Genomic DNA, 17,323 nt, shown 5'->3' on the forward strand with positions numbered 1-17,323 from the left:
GAGAAAAAATTGTACCCAGACATGTAACAGTTATGTCACAAAGTAAAACGCAGCCGTTTACGGGCCAGAACCAGCCGACTGCTCTGACGCTCGGCAGTAATACACCTGACTCAACTAACAATCCAACATGTGTAGTGATGAAAACTCAACAATGGTCTTACCGTCAGCTCGGACGTAGATTCGACTTTATCTCAGCCAAACGAACTCAGGTATGAAATCTGAAAGCCTCCATGTAGCGACTGCAGCAGCGACGTCTGCACAGCGAGCGAGATGAGGCGACGTGTGGTTCTGCTTCAAACATGTGACCCTCATTCTTCACACTCTGACCACACAATCAACAGAGAGGTGATGTTCAGGGAGGCCGTCCTGCTGTGACACCTCACTGCGAAGCTCCAGCGCCTCCCAGAACCGCCCAGAACAAACTGAGGGACAGTCAGACACAAACTGAGGGACAGTCCAGACACAAACTGAGGGACAGTCAGACACAAACTGAGGGACAGTCCAGACACAAACTGAGGGACAGTCAGACACAAACTGAGGGACAGTCAGACACAAACTGAGGGACAGTCAGACACAAACTGAGGGACAGTCAGACACAAACTGAGGGACAGTCAGACACAAACTGAGGGACAGTCAGACACAAACTGAGGGACAGTCCAGACACAAACTGAGGGACAGTCAGACACAAACTGAGGGACAGTCAGACACAAACTGAGGGACAGTCCAGTAAATCTGCTTCTACAACTTTTATTGTATTCAGGCAGTACAGAACAGTGATCAGTGATCTAATTCACATTATAGATTATTTTAAGTGTTTACAAGCTGAAGCGATCAATAGTTACAGATCTGATGATTCCTCCACAACAATTTTAATATTTCATGTAACATTTTTTACAGTGTAAGATTCAATCATGTATTTATGCTGTTGATTCGCTTCAGTGAGCATAAAAAAGCATGTGATGCTAACATATACTGCAAGCTAGCAACAGTTAGCATCATGAACCGGTCCGGTGGGCAGAACAGATCAGTGACTGTAATTTGTGCGTGTAGAAAATGGCTCATGGTGTTTTTGTAGTTTTGTAGTTCTCTCTCTCTGGTTGAACGTCCTACACTTGAACGGACCAGGGGGTGAAGGTGCCGGGCTCTGCAGGAGGACACTGCAACAGAACAACAGTCGGCATGGTTGAATTTAAAGAGGGTGATACAGTATTTATGTTGTGTTTTAGCTTGAACTCTAGTTCTCGGGTGCAGGTCGAGGCCTCCTGGAGGAATAAACACCCAGAGTCACATCAGATTCTGCTCTGATCCGAAATGCAAATCTGAAATCCTGGCAGTTAGTACCAGCTCCTCGAGTTCAATAAACCTCTTGAAATATTTTCTGGACTAATTTTAGAAGATACTAATTTGATCAATCGAAAATCTGTTCTCCAACTCTGACTGTTGACATTCATAAGCTTCAGTTCAGGATTCATTAGCTCAGGTTTAGGATTCGATAGCTTAAATACAGCATTTGTTAGCTTAAGAACAGCATTGGTAGTTGGACTACACCATTCATTAGCTTAACTACAGCATTTGTTAGCCTCTGTTAACTTGAGTCCAGCTTTATTACAGTATTATTTTTCCGACAGATTTTGAAACAAGCTTTCGTACCAGTTTGGTGAATTGGTCGCAGCAAGCGTTGCGGATCCTCTCGGCGGAGGCGGGGCTGTCTAGCCTGAAGGGACCGCTGATGCCAGACTCCGCCCGTGCGGCGCTGATGGCATCTTTGATGGCATAGAAAACCGATGCCGCCAGAAACAGAGGAGGCTCACCAACAGCCTGGAGAGAAAAAATGTAAACTGAAAACAACTCAAAAACAAATGAAGCTGTTGAAGACTTCTGTGTAGCGTCAGCGGCGTCACCTTGGAGGCAAAGATGGCCTTTTCGTTCGGGGCGTCGCGGAGCAGCGAGACGGTCAGATGGGTCGGAATGTCTCCGAAGGCAGGGATCTTATAAGTACCAGGACCCCGAGTGAGGAGGACGCCACGGGGCGAGTAATGAAGCTCCTCCAGGGTGAAGAGACCAAGACCCTGCATGAACGCCCCCTCCACCTGGAGAGACACGGAGAGGACATTTTGACCTCAGGGGGGCGCTACAGGAATGAAATTTACACACCTTAACTGTGACTGGATTTTACATTTGACTGATTTTTCTAACGATTCATGAACTTCCTCACCTGTCCGATGTCTATTGCTGGGTTCAGGCTGTGACCGACATCCATCACGATGGTGGTGCTGAGGTTCTACAGCACAAACATAATAATAATTATAAATATAATATACTTTATAAATACTAAAGTAGAATGCGACTGTTTAAGGTCTGGTTCGAAGATGAGCCAGTTACCTAAAAGACGGTATCATCAGCATGGAAGTGTATAACAACGATATCATGCCATTATTGTAAATAACAGGGAGCTGAATATTGATCCTTCCTTGTTATTTTCATAATGTACAAACCTTGTGAGCTCCGGTCAGACAGTCGATCTCCACCTCTGAACAGGCCACTCCGTAGCTGAAGTAGTTGAACGCTCGGCCTGAGTTTGTGTCAAAGTCGTAACCGAGATCTGGAGTCCTAATGAATAAACAGAAAACTGTGAAACTCAGTCCTGCACTTTATTCATCAACAGAGACTCACTCAGTGAACTTACTTATAAAAACCACTTGTGCTGAGGTTTACTCTGTCGAAATATGCCGCTCTCACCTGAAACACAGACACAAACAATTTAGAAAATCAATAAAACCACAAAATGTCCTGAGAAGGAAATTATCAGAAAGTGCTTCCATCAACGCTCCTGCTCACCCAGTCTTCCCATGATCCTTTGGGGTTCTGGGTCTTGTACGGTTCCAGACGTTTCATGAGGATCTCGCAGGCGTTCTGCACGGCGGCTCCGTTGAGGTCTGAGGAGGCGGAGGCGGCGGTGGGGCTGGTGTTGGGGACCGTGTTGGTGCTCGTCTCTGAGATGTGGATCTTTGAACAGGAAATACCCAGAACCCTGCTGGCAACCTGGACACACAGACACCGTTTTTTATTACTTTGTTAGCTTATGTACGCCGTTTGTTAGCTTAAGCACTGCAACTGACGGCACTCATAAGCTTAAGTATGGTATTTGCAGCTTACGAACAGCATTTGTCAGCTTGATTTTAGAATCGGTTGGTTTAAGTAGGTGATTACATATCAATATTTATTAATGTACAAAAAAAACATTTTTGATGATTTTCTTATAAAGTTTGCATGAAGCTAACAGATCTTGCCTTATGGGTCATGATTATAGATGTTTGGGCAGCAGTAGATGGTGCTCTTCAAACCAAAATGGACGGTTTGAAAGAACATTTACCTGGACCATCTTGGTATGGAGTCCCTGTCCCATCTCCGTCCCCCCGTGGGTCATCAACACGGAGCCGTCAGTGTAGATATGGACCAGAGCTCCAGCCTGAGGACACAAAGAGACTATGACTATACGAACTAAAATGCCACAGTCTGTAGCAGTTTGTTCTTCATTGTTTTTTGATCAGACCTGGTTGAGGAAGACGGCGGTGAAGCTGATGCCAAACTTGGTGGGGACGATGGCGAGACCTCGCTTAGTCCACCGGTTCTGTCTGACAGAGTAAACACAGAGAGGTCTTTTCAAACTGCAGAGCTTCACTCTGTCTCAGAAACTTGTTTAGAGTGTTTTGTTTTGTGTTTTGTCAAAATTGCAGACGCCCACCACTGAGTCCGGTTCTGCTCGAGGTTTCTGCCTGTTAAAGCCAGTTTTTTCTCGCCACTGTCGCCAAGTGCTGCTCACGGGAATGTTAGGTCTCTTTGATTAAGTTAATCGCGGAGTATGGTCTAGACCTGCTCAACTTGTTAAGTGTCATGAGGTGACTTTTGTTGTGAATTGGCGATAAACGAATAAAGATTGATTGTTTTCACCTGTTGTAGAGGTCGACGGCGGCTCTGCGTTCCTGGTATCCACAGCGTGACAGGCACTCGTCCCAGCAGCGGTCCAAGGTGAACTGATCCAGGATCTGGTTGTAGGGTGTCGACTCTCCTTCCACATACAGGTTCAACCTGCGCACCTGCAGGAGGAGGGAGTCACTGTTTGGACGCTGCTCATCCATCAGCTGTTTATCACTTTATTCATCCACCTACATACCTCCTCGGCTGGCCGGCCCAGGCTCTGAGCTACATCCATCATCCAGTTCTCAGCGACCATCATGCCTTGTGGGCCTCCAAAGCCCCTGAAGGCTGTGTTGGACGGCAGGTTGGTGCGGCACAGGTAACCATGGCCGCGTACGTTCGCCACGCTGTACGAGTTCTCCATGTGGAACAAAGCGCGCTCCATGACCTTGAAGAAGGCGCACAGGTGATAACATCAACACATCATCAGCAAAGAAAGAAATACTCTGTGTTATAACGATACTCACTGACAGAGAGAGGTCCATAGAGTTTCCAACATTACTGTAGTACGACACGTCCAGAGCCACAACCTTACCGCTGTTCAGGTAACCCACCTGGAGCAAGAGAAGAAGAAGAAGAAGAAGAAGAAGAAGAAGAAGAAGAAGAAGAAGGAGAAGAAGAAGAAGAAGAAGAAGAAGAATGACTAACTCAAAAGAAAAACTACAACAACCTCCCTCCCTCTCCAGCAGGGGGCGACCTCCCACCTTGTATTTTCCATAGAACGGGTGTCTTCCTCCAGTGATCAACATGTCCTCGTCTCTGTCCAACATGCACCTCACAGGCCTCTTCAGCCTGACACCACAACACAGGAAATGACAACACTTACATTTCATTTCAAAATAAGAGGCTCTAATATGACATGATTGACAGACATACTTGTTTGCTGCCACGGCGACCACAGTGGACAGGATGGTAGTCCGGCTCTCCTTCCCCCCGAAGCCTCCGCCCATCCTCTTCACCCGGACCACCACCCTGTTAGCAGGGATGCCCAACGCCTTCGCCACCAGAGACTGACGGAGACAGGAGTATCACTAGCTACTGTAATATGCAGTAGATACAGTAGAAGTACGTGCAGCATATACAGTATTAGTATTGTTACCTGTGTTTTGCAGTATTGTTACCTGTGTTTTGCAGTATTGTTACCTGTGTTTTGGAGGCAGACTGAGTAGAAACGAAGAGCTCCATCTCGCCGTCTTCTCCTCGTGGAACAGCCAGAGTAACGTTTGTCTCCAGGTAGAAATGTTCCTGACCTCCAATGTGCATCTCACCTGTCAATGATCAATAAATAATCAACACCTGCGGATCAGCTGGAATCAGGAGAAATCGCACAGACAGTCCTACCCTCCAGGATGTGGTCGGCCTGTTTGAACCCTGCCTCTAGGTCTCCCTTCTGGATGGTTCTGATTGGCTGATAGAAGGACTGGGCAGCGATGGCTTCCTGTCAAGAACGGGTTCATTTCCAGATGAGTAGAATTCAAGGTTCTGTGTCTAATCAGCATGTTCATATAAATCACGGCTAATAACGCTAAAATTATGTATTTTCTACTAAGCATTAGCATGTCAGCAGACTTAAAGTAAGAGCAGTATGTTAGCATGCTAATATTGTATGTTAGCATGCTAATATTGTATGTTAGCAAGTTAATATTGTATGTTAGCATGCTAATATTAGCTTTAGAGTGAAAGTGTTTATGACTTTGTTGACTTTTCTTTCCGTGTTAAACAGACTCTTATATGTCCTAATCAGGCCACCGTACAGAATAGAAACCCTTCAGTTATATTATACATATTAAAACAAGTAACTCAACACTAGTTACACCTAAATATGGACACAGGTGTTGTCCTCAGCAGTCCAGGTGTTCTAGTCTCACCTGGATGGTGACGACCGGCTGCAGCTCTTCATATTGGATCTTCACAGCTTTGGCAGCTCTCTGAGCATGAAGTTGAGTGTCGGCCACGACGGCACCGATGATGTGACCCACACAGGTCACCTGCAGAGAGTAGGGAAACATCATCAACCTGAACCTGACAGAGCCACCTGATCGGTCAGATGAACAGAAACACACCTGGTGCCGAGCGAGGACGGTCTCGTCGTATGCGATCGGTCCGGTGGCGTTACTACCGGGAATGTCATCAGCGAACACACAGCAGACCACGCCGGGCATACACTCTGCTGCAGAGGTGTCTACAGAGCTGAGACACACACCCGGGTTAGACAGGACAGGTGTGTGTTGTACAGGTGTGTGAGTGTGTGTTGTGTCTTACAGGATCTTAGCGTGTGCTTTGCTGCTGGTGACGAGCACCAGGTAGAGCTCGTTCTCGTACAGCGGCACGTCGTCGCAGTAAACTGCTTCGCCCGTCGCCTGCTTCAAAGCGGACAGGTGCATCATGGGACGGCCCACCGCATCGTCCTGGCTCCGCCCCTCTGGCACCGCCTGGAGGACACGTGACGTTAAAACTGGGAATGTAACCTTGTTAACGTGCTAAAAACATTCAGTTCAAAAATATTAATTTGACAAGAAAAATAAAAAGGCTTTTGGTGAAACTCAGTAACCATGACAACAATATGTCAACAGCGCCGTGTGTCGTACCTGGTAGATCTGAACGCTGGACGCAGTCTCAGGATGGTAAATCTCAGCAGCACTCAGACAGTCTGATGTGACCTCGTCCACACTCACACCCTGACAACAGATCATCAGGACACAACTAATTCAGTAAAAACAAAGCTAACAAAAAGTGTGTTCTTCAAAGATAATTACCGTGTTATCTCAAATAGTGGCAAGGCCTTTATTTCTACAGAAAACCTTCATCGGCTCAGATGAAGCTGAGTCATTTCTGCAGGTCCAGACCTCCTGGAGGAATAAACATCTGGAGTCACGTCAGATTCTGCTCTGATCTGGAGCCTTTTACCGACGGGAGGGACGCTCAGAGAGTATTCGTTTGAGTTGATCACGCCTCCTTGGCCATTATTCCAGAACTAATGTTTATTTTAATAAATTAAGTAATTACATATTTAATAAATATTACAGTTGAAGGGGAGCTTTAGCGTCATAAGTGGCAGTGACAGCGGTCAGGAGTCCATCAGCATCACTGTCGTTAACTCACCAACAAAATTCATTTATGTTGTCGAGCAATTAGCTCTCAGAAGTTTTGCTTGTTATCTCCATTTTCATGGAGATACATGTGGTCTGACTAATACCTGAAAAACATCAGCAGACTCCTGTGTAAACGTAAACATCAGTAACTGATTAAATGATTTATTTTCATGAGTAACAACAAAATCTGATTAAAATGTCAGTGAGATATGAAGTGACCTGCGCTCGGAGCTTCTGCAGCACCGTCAGGTAGAACTTGTAGAAGAGGCTGAGGGTCAAAGTTCTTCGGTACGTCACCATGCCGCCTGGCACAGAGGGGTCCAGGGTCATCTCCTCAGCCAATGAGGAACACGCCTCCTGCAGTAGCTCCTCCCCCCACCGCCTGGATGACATCATGGAGTGTGACTTCCAGCCTTCCTTTGATTCTTACTCTCACATATGATCAGTGTTTGTTACCTTCCCAGCAGTCTGTTCGCCGTCTTCTTCGCCAGCACCGTGGTGGCCGCCATGCCGCCGTAGCTCAGCCTCAAGTCCTCCACAACGTCAGACCCTGGAGTGAAGGTGACGCTCATTGCCGCAGTAACGATGCTGATGTCATCCTCTCGGCGAGGTGACTGTTTGTAGGCGGAGACGAACTGAGACTGAAGAAGAAAAATGGAAAAATATGAGAGGGCGTCCAGATGTGGATGGATTCAGATCTGTGACACGACGATGTTTCTACCTTCTTGCTGTGCGGGATCTCGATGGACAGAAGAACTTCCTGTGGGCGAAGAGTCGTCTTTCTGTAACCTGTGAAGAAACTGTCGTCCATCTGAACATCGCGACTGCCATCTGACACACACACAGGGACAGACAGGGGTCAAAGGTCAGAGCACAGTTTAGAGGCTAGCATAATGTCTTTTAGCCACGGTAGCATCATGTGTTTTCTAGCATAATGTCTATTAGCAGTGCTTAAGTTTCACAAGTTTCCTATAAAATGAGTGTTTACAGGCAGAAACAGTGACTCAGCTGTTTGGAGATGCAACACTTAGATTAAAGGTCACTTGAACACCTCCTGATAAATGTGGCGGCAGTAAACGCACCATGACAATGTGTTTTCACAGATATCCTCCCCGGGTTCATGACTTTACATTAAGTGTCCAGAAAAATGACTTTATAGAGATGAAATAGAACCGTGAAAATAAAGCTCACACAGTGGAAGTGACTCACGTTGGACTAAACTTCAAAATAAAATATGAAAATTAAGAATTTGAGCAGAGTTTTGAGGATTTTAAGGACAAAACTGATCCAGTCAGTCAGAGGGAATTTAAATCAGGTATGTGTGACCGTGTGTGTGTGACCGTGTGTGTGTGTGTGTGTGTGTGTGTGTGTGTGTGTTACCCTTGTCCATCACTGTGAGTTTGCAGCCTGCTGCCATAAAAACAGGGTTGAGGTCTGATATGGGGCTCGCTGTCATGATATTTCCACCAACAGCCTGAAAGCACAAAAACACCACAATTGCATGAAACAGTGAACACAACACGTCGTAAATATACAACACAGAGACGTTTTATGGACGGAAATATTGTTCTGTTCTTGCTTGGGAAAACTCTGCTCTCCCAGGCACCCTGAACTACTCACAATGACTGTAGCTTTGTTTGATAAACTGTGCAACTCACCGCTACGTTGCGTATCTGCAGTCCAGCGAACCAGCGCAGTTGTTCCAGGACAGCGAGGAAGACTTCAGTCTGATGAGGAGGAAGAGTCTCCACCGCCTGCTTCAGCACCTCCCCCATGTGGCTGAGCGTGCACGCTGCACCAAAAACTATACCTAAAAACACACATTTTAAAGGTTTACTCCTTTTAGCCGTGCTAGCATAATGTGTCTTCACTGTGGCAGCATGGTGTCTTTTAGCTGTCCTACCATAATGTACATAAACGCATGTAACATTAGCATCAATGTTCACATACAAAACAGCTTGCTAACTAACTACACTGGTAAGTTTACATGCTAACTGTACACAATGCTAGGAGAAATGCTGATGCTAATGCTAAACTTCTACCTGTATCAGGGTTTGTAGCCAATTTAGCCAAATAGCTAACAGTCAATAATGAAGGAATTCAAGTAAAAGACACGCTCTGTAATTTGAGTCTGTTCTCACCGTCCGGAGTGTGAGTCACTGCGTTCAGTTCAGGGATGAAGGCTGGAGCTAAGACGACTGGGTACACCATGTTCTTAAACTTCACCTCAATACCTAGAAGCACACAGGGAGTTAGTGAACAAGTGATTTAATGAATGAATGAATGAATGAATGAATGTGTTTCTGAGACACACTGACCCACTTCAGTGTTTCCCACCACCACTCGGGCATCTGGATGTTCCCACTTCAGTCGCAGAAACTCGTCCAGACTGTCGGGTTGCAGCCACACCACCCTGTCACCACGGAAACGCAGAGAGCCAGACCTTTGACCTTTGGTAAGAGACTGAATGGGAGGAAAGAGAAGCAACAACATTTAAACTATTAGTGTTTTACTTCTGATTTGGGGAAAATCAGGCTCTAAGTCCTTGAACTACAGTTCCCATGATGCCTTGGGGGCATACATAGTCTCCATTCAAAGTTTGTCAAATTAGCTACACTTCCTGTTTGCAGTCGACTCACGGACGCACAGACAACTTTCACTAGATTCCATTGATACTGAAGAAAACTTAAAAACGTGAAGATGCTCAGGAGGCTTCTTTGATTTCTACGTAGATCCATGGATGTTGAGTCACGACGAACATCAGAGATGAATAAATCTGACTCAATCTAAAAATGTGTTTCATGTCTGTGAGTTCAGGTTTGATCAAGTGATCAAGGAGAAGCGAGATCGTTGACCTGAAGTATACGCTGTATTCTTTTCTACACTGACGATGCTCTGGTTTATGTCTGAGCTGTGAATCATTTTTAACAAAACGAGTTTAACTTTAGGATTTTTGAAGACAAATAGTTTCATATCTGCTCTTCTTCCACCTGATGATACTGTGTTTGATTGTGTGTGTTGTTACCATGAGCTCAGGAGGGAAGATGACTTCCTGTGTGGGGTCAAAGGGTGCAAAGTCTGATGCTTTGAATAGAGACGTGGCTTCCTGCATGAAAACATCCAGCTCACAGTCAGAAACATTAAACATGCTGTTCTGAAATCAGTTTAAACACGAACCATATTTACATTTGTGAGGAGGTGACCTCTAGTGGCCGGAGTAATTATTCCAGCAGCATAAATTATTATGTTTAAATCTGAGGGTGTGTTGTATTGAAAAGTTAGTCAGACTTACATCAGCATGTTTCTCAGCTTCGTTCCCATTGGTCATACAGCAGCCGTTCTCCCGCCCCCTTCCACCACAGCACCCCCCCTCCTGGGAAAAAGAAAAAAACACTGTCAGGTTTCTGTTGTTACCTGATTACATCAACATCCTATCAAAGACAAACCTGTTTTTAGTCATCAACTTTGGACGGAAAGTAGTAACTGGTAACTGTTTCGGTTGGCTGGTAAACCAGGTTTGCTGGTTTGTTTGGTGTGTTTGTTTGTTTGGCGGAGGTGTGCCGTCTACTGAGTGTCATTCTGGTGAGTTAGTCAGTGGCTTAAAAACCCTAACCCCTAACCCTTTCCCTGCGTCCATAACTTTGACAATCCAGATTCATTTCTCCAGGCCAGCTGAAATCTACAGTTAAAGGTCCATTTCACTCGAACGTTTCAAATATTGTTTTTTAATTTGTTTTCTTTGTCTCAGACTTTGTACAGTTAACCAGTTCAGCAGAATGTTAATCAGCCAGTGTTTCAAACAAACTCCCCTCAAATGGCCCTGTTGACAAAAACTGACCCTGAGCAGCTTATAGTCCAGAAGAGCTGGTGTCAGTGAGCGAACATCAAAGATTTGTAATGTCAGACGCATTGTGTGTGTGTGTGTGTGTGTGTGTGTGTGTGTGTGTGTGTGTGTGTGTCTCACCACAGTGAAAGTCTTGTATCCCTCCAGTATGGGTCTGTACCCAGTGCAGCGACACAGATTTCCTGAAAAAATAAAGTTTTCTTAGTGTAGAAGCTTTCTGACGTGTTTAACACGTTCGTCTACACGTTTGTCTACACGTTTGTCTACATGTTTGTCTACATGTTTGTCTACAAGGTTGTCTACATGTTTGTCTTCATGTTTGTCTACACGTTTGTCTTCATGTTTGTCTACATGTTTGTCTACATGTTTGTCTACACGTTTGTCTACACTGATATTTGAATATCTAACGATGCTGAGTCTCCGGCAGTACCGTGGAAGGCCTCCTCCACGTCGGCCATTTTGGGTTTGGGGTTGTTTCTCAGCAGAGCGTACATGGACATGACGATCCCCGGGGTACAGAAGCCACACTGAGAGCCGTGAGCCTTCGCTATTCGCTCCTGAGGATGACAACACATTCATAACAACGACATGATGCTGCCCTCTAGTGGACAAATATCGATCGATCAGCTTTAACACAGTCAAAGATGACAAACAGACGTTAATGCAATTTTTTTAAGATTTGTGTGTGTGTGTGTGTGTGTTTTACCTGCACAGGATGTAGTTTTCTCGCCACACTGCCGATGCCCTCCACAGTTGTCACGGCAACCAGGTGTAGGGAGCAGAGGGGGGCGAGACAGGCGTTGACGGCGAAGTGACCGAACCGGAGTTAAAGAGCGTTCGTTCATTTATCAGCTGTGAAATCAGTTTATCATCAGAGGCTTCAGACGTCAGATGAGAGCACATGACTGCAGCTGACACACACTCTCTCACACACACTCACACACACACACTCACACACACACACACACACACACTCACACACATTTATACACTTAGTTTAAGGATACAGCAGCTGTTGAGTTTGTGTTTGGTATCTGGACAGCATGACAGTACAGGCTCCACAGCCGCCCTCAGCACAACCCAGCTTAGTCCCTGTTAAACCCACTGAGCACACACACACACACACACACACACACACACACGGTGAGTTTACATGAACATCTTCAGTCACGCCGTCCTGTTAAAGAGTCAACTGACTGTTTTTGCTGTAAATCAATAAATGGTGTCTGCATGTAAAGGAGCAGTTCACTCAAACATTAACCTCAATCATCATCTCCTCCTGATGATGGCTGAGCCTGACTTTATATCATCAGGAGGAGATGATGGCTGAGCCTGACTTTATATCATCAGGAGGAGATGATGGCTGAGCCTGACTTTATATCATCAGGAGGAGATGATGGCTGAGCCTGACTTTATATCATCAGGAGGAGATGATGGCTGAGCCTGACTTTATATCATCAGGAGGAGATGATGGCTGAGCCTGACTTTATATCATCAGGAGGAGACGATGGCTGAGCCTGACTTTATATCATCAGGAGGAGATGATGGCTGAGCCTGACTTTATATCATCAGGAGGAGATGATGGCTGAGCCTGACTTTATATCATCAGGAGGAGATGATGACTGAGCCTGACTTTATATCAGTTCATCAGGAGATGATGACTGAGCCTGACTTTATATCATCAGGAGGAGATGATGGCTGAGCCTGACTTTATATCATCAGGAGGAGATGATGAGAAGGCTTGGGGTGTCCCAGGAGTCTCTGAGGAAGTGTTATTGGTTTGAGGTGTCTGAGGTGGTATCAGAAGTCCATGAAGAGGTCCGAGGAGTCCTTAAAGAAGTTTTAGTCCTTGAAAATGATCCAGGACCCACTCAACCTGTTTATGACCCCGACATGTTCCTCAGTCATCCCTGAGGACGTCTCTGACCTCCTCAGGGACTCGACTCCAGATACATACATGTCTTTAACTCTGTCCTGCTGACAGCCCTGAAAAGAAAACATATCATGACATCTGATCCAGGATCTGACGTTGACTTTGACTTTGCCCTGCTGGGTGTTATCTCGCAGACGGTCAGCGACCTCACACAGATGCGCAGCCTGTTGTGGTTTTATGGGAACACCAATAAACCAAACTCCATTTAAAGAAACACTCATTTAAAGTCTGTACGCATCAGCTGCAGCCGAGAGGTTGTGTTCATTTCAAAATAAAAGAAAAGTTAGTTTTTGTGATTGTGTCAGAACCCAGTGCAGAAATCTGATGTTCTGATGTGTGTGTGTGTGTGTGTGTGTGTGTGTGTGTGTGTGTGTGTGTGTGTGTGTGTGTGTGTGTGTGCCTACATTTCCTCCTCAGGTACGTCAGCAGGGTCGTCTCAGGATCTGCATTTCTCTCAACAATCTGCAACACAAACATGTAGAAATGTAATGGATGAAGTGTCCGTGTGTCGCCGGGCCTGAACAGAACCTGCCGCTGCTGCAGGAACAACACAGGTTTCATAAGTTCAGCGTCACACGTAGAAACAAAACCACAGAATCTGGTCGACATCTTTATATTTTCTTTTTCTACACACGAATGAAAATGTTCACGTGTAAATTACACACTTTCCTTCACATGTGGAAACTTGACAAGACTTTCAGGATTAATCACTTCAACTTACGGCTTCGTTGAGACTAATCAGTGACTTCTGAGAGCAGATTGTAACCGGCCCAGAGTTATTGATTACCACTGTTTCAGCCACTCAAAGTTAATGATACGTTCATGACCACTGTGTTTAATCCGACTCTTCACGTTTGTGTTTCATGTTGTGTTTCTTTTATATCTGAATATCTTTACAGTCCTTTGAAGTGTGCAAATTCTCATTTTGTTCCACATTGTCACATGTTCACAGTCTCAGACCGACATCCTGTTTCTTCCTGCTGCCATTAGTCACTAACTTGTGTTGTACAAACATGTACAAACGAGTTCACATAAAGTCAATATTAAACAGTGCAGATGTGAATATCATGGCAGTATTCCACACATGTACAGAACTCCATTTAAAATGTCGCTAATTTAAATTTGAATTAGGTTATTATTATTAGGTTATTTTTACCTTCTTCCCATTAACGAAGAAGATGAGCTCGTCAGACGTGGACCCGGACCGGGTCTCGGTATCGGCCATGGTGAAGCTGGTCTCCCTCATGGTGTCGGTCCTCTGCGTCCTGTCTTGATATGTGACTGTAGTGATTCAGACTGAGGAGGAGGATCCTCTGCAGGGAGGTGTGTCACTCTGAAACAGACCTTCCTCCCTTCAAAACACCAAATCCAACAACCTCACTGAGGCCCAATCTGACGGTGCGTTCAGGCGCTCCACACTCACCTGGCAGGTTCCCACATACACCAACCATCAATCAGTCAATCAGCAGGATTATGATTGATTAGTTTTTGTATATTTATGAGTGAAGTTTGGAGGAGACAGTTCTGTGTTTTCTGACAGTAAAGACACCTCAAGTATCAGACGTGACCTTTGACCCCAGAGCTCGTGTATATTCTGTTCTCAGGCTAATTATTCACAGCGAGGTCAAAGGTCACCCAGCACAGCCGCTCATGTTTACATGACGCAGCGTTTACATGTCGAGTCGGCCGAGGTCCAGTCCAGTCTGAAGAGGACCGATTATCATGAGGAGCAACAGAACCAACTATAATTAACAACATCATCATAATAATAACGGTAATTTAATTTTGAAAAGTATTTGTGATTTTTATGTTGTTTTCAAAATATGTTAATAAAAATAATATTTAAAATTAAATGAGAGAACAAAGGAAGTAATAATATGTAAAAAAAAAACTGCAACAAAACAGTAAAAAGTACAAACAGTTACTACCAAAATACAGTGTTTTATTTTTAATTCTGAATAAATAAATAAATAAATATTCAAATAAAATTCAATACAAAATTGTAACACAAATCATTTAACATTTTAGACAGAATAATGTTTCTGATACAGTATTTATTAAATAAACAATATAATATATAGATATTATATTTTTATTAGTAAAAAGAAAGATTCCAAATTAAATCGTAATATTTGTGTTGTCATTTATTATATTTATTAAGCATCAGTAAGCAGTGAAGAGTTAAACAATGTGTGACAACAGAACGACTGTATGATGATTATAATAAAGAAAATGAGTGAATGAGTCATAGTGAAGCACCGACACGTTCAGCTTCTGAACAGATGACCCACATGATGACCCACATGAGGACCCACATGATGACCCACATGAGGACTGTGGTGGACCGAGCAGCACCAGCAGGGGTCAGCGGCCACGTGTTGGCGTCGGCTCGCTCACTCGCTCATGTGATCTGTCGTGGAGGTGAATGGATTTGATTCGCCCTCAGAAACAGCGTCACAGTCAGAGCTGAACAATCTGCCCGGTTCTCCTCATTCATGTTGAAATGTTCTGGTGTCAGTCGGAGCGGGTCAGCAGGGGGAGGTCGGGTTTTAAAGGTCGTGTTGTTGAAGAAAGAAAGAAGAAAGTAAGACTTGACGAGCCGAGTGACACGAGCAGGATTTTAAACTTCTTCACATTAAAGTTCTTCAGAAGTTCTACAAAGAAGTTTTGGTTCTTTTAGGATTTGTTGGAAAAGTGTTCTGATTCTGATGAAACCTCTTCTGATGCCTCTGAACCTTTATACAGAGAAACACTCTGTGAGAAAATGACAGCTGATGAGCTCCTGGTGCTTATCACACACACACACACAGACACACACACACACACACACACACACACAGACACAGACACACACACACACACACACAGACACAGACACAGACACACACACACAGAGAGACACTCACACACACACACACACACACAGAGACACACACACACACACACACACAGACACTCACACCACACACACACACAGACACACTCACACACACACACACAACACACACACACACACACAGAGACACACACACACACACACACACACACACAGAGACACACACACACACACTCACACACACACACACACACACTCACACACACACACACACACACTCACACACACACACACACACACAGACACACACACACACAGACACAGACACACACACACACACACACACTCACACTCACACACACTCACACACACACACACACACAGAGACACACACACACACACTCACACACACACACACACACACTCACACACACACACACACACACAGACACACACACACACTCACACACCACACACACACACACAGACACACACACACACACACACAGACACAGACACACACACACACACACACACACACACACACACACACACACACACACACACACACACACTCTGCCTCCTTCAGGATATGTTCCTGCAGATTTGAATGGGGTCTGGTCGACAGGTCGCCTGCAGCTCAAACACAGTTTGGTGACTCTGAAACTATTTTAAACATTTATAGATTTTACATTTCAAACATGTTGAAGACAGTAAAGGACATTTCTCTAATGATCAACAAATATTCTGACTTTTTGTGTTTTCTAGATAAAAAAAAAATTTCTAAAAAAAGTCAAAACATTTTGGAGGATGTTTGAAAATGATCCGGGTTTTTTTTGTTAATTTGTTCAACACTTGTTTTTTAAATCTTGTCTCGTAACAGCAGAGCCTGTTGTTTTCTTTATTTAAATACATAAATCCAGTTTGGAGTTCGTGTTTCTGTGTTTCAATAAAGTTTTCATCAATTTGAAATGTATTTTTAAGGAGCTTTTGAGAGTTGACTCTAAAACCAGAGACATTTGAAAGTAACATTGTTGTAACCACGTGATAACAGCAGAGATGCATTCATGTGCTGCTGGGAAAATTCAACACTACAGCAGAACGAACCGCAAAGTCCAACAAAGTTGAGGTTAAAGGACCACTCCACTGTTTTTATCACTTTTACTTTATTCTCTAACGTTACATCACCTCACCATCATCATTGTCTTCATCAGTTCATGTTTCTGACAGCAAGTAAACATCAACGTTTGGTTATCGGAGCAGAGTAAACAGCAGACAGTAAACACATGTCATCACGGGGCTTTTTCAGACTTCGGTGTCTTAGAAGCAGTTTGTCTGCCGAGCTCACACACTGATCTATAATGACTCATAGTAGCTTTACATTACGTCATGTATCAATAGAGTCAGGTAAAGAGTGGTGACTCCGTGTGGACGACCACGGTACTGCAACAAACTACATTTTCTCCATTATAAAGAAACTGTTGTTAACACGTCGAATGTTTCTCTTAGAATTCATTTTTAAACCTTGAAGGTTTTATAAATGTTTCCCCAGAGAGAAAAGTTGTTGTTAACGTGTGACGAGACTTCAGTGTCGTCAGCGTAAAGTCCACATGCCGACACTGTGAGACAAAATCCATCCG

At 44.4% G+C, this 17,323-nt stretch overlaps 1 protein-coding gene across 2 annotated transcripts; it reads right to left on the reverse strand.

Annotated features, from left to right (window-relative positions):
- Window positions 1-731: 731 nt before the first annotated feature.
- On the reverse strand, window positions 732-14,109 carry xdh (xanthine dehydrogenase). 2 transcript variants are annotated; one of them, XM_073462631.1, is made up of 35 exons: window positions 14,004-14,109; window positions 13,252-13,309; window positions 11,922-12,018; window positions 11,621-11,729; window positions 11,345-11,471; window positions 11,035-11,096; window positions 10,363-10,443; window positions 10,096-10,176; window positions 9,389-9,533; window positions 9,212-9,304; window positions 8,729-8,880; window positions 8,451-8,544; window positions 7,792-7,901; window positions 7,527-7,711; window positions 7,290-7,452; window positions 6,567-6,656; window positions 6,241-6,410; window positions 6,042-6,168; window positions 5,847-5,966; window positions 5,320-5,416; window positions 5,122-5,246; window positions 4,855-4,988; window positions 4,683-4,770; window positions 4,446-4,532; window positions 4,175-4,366; window positions 3,952-4,097; window positions 3,554-3,635; window positions 3,374-3,469; window positions 2,839-3,042; window positions 2,687-2,739; window positions 2,496-2,610; window positions 2,216-2,281; window positions 1,902-2,090; window positions 1,651-1,818; window positions 732-1,157 (listed from the first exon to the last, which is right to left on the reverse strand). In XM_073462631.1, exons 1-35 carry the CDS (start codon window positions 14,091-14,093, stop codon window positions 1,107-1,109), a joined length of 4,047 nt encoding a protein of 1,348 aa, XP_073318732.1. In that variant the 5' UTR covers window positions 14,094-14,109; the 3' UTR covers window positions 732-1,106. The 2 variants fall into 2 exon arrangements, with proteins under 2 accessions (XP_073318732.1, XP_073318733.1); XM_073462632.1 differs by lacking the exons at window positions 10,096-10,176; window positions 10,363-10,443; window positions 11,035-11,096; ... (3 more) ...; window positions 13,252-13,309; window positions 14,004-14,109 and having other exon boundaries at window positions 4,683-4,988; window positions 9,393-9,480.
- Window positions 14,110-17,323: the final 3,214 nt, after the last annotated feature.

This window comes from Pagrus major, chromosome 24 (assembly GCF_040436345.1).
Source record: "Pagrus major chromosome 24, Pma_NU_1.0".
NCBI lineage: Eukaryota > Metazoa > Chordata > Actinopteri > Spariformes > Sparidae > Pagrus > Pagrus major.

What these genes read in the sequence shown, in the direction of transcription:
- xdh (XM_073462631.1), bottom strand. Translation starts at nt 14,093, where the DNA reads ATGAGGGAGACCAGCTTCACCATGGCCGATACCGAGACCCGGTCCGGG. An exon ending in AAAGCACACGCTAAGATCCT is followed by an intron (nt 6,169 to 6,240) that starts GTAAGACACAAC and finishes TGTGTGTCTCAG; the next exon opens with CTCTGTAGACACCTCTGCAG. An exon ending in GGCCGACCACATCCTGGAGG is followed by an intron (nt 5,247 to 5,319) that starts GTAGGACTGTCT and finishes GATCATTGACAG; the next exon opens with GTGAGATGCACATTGGAGGT.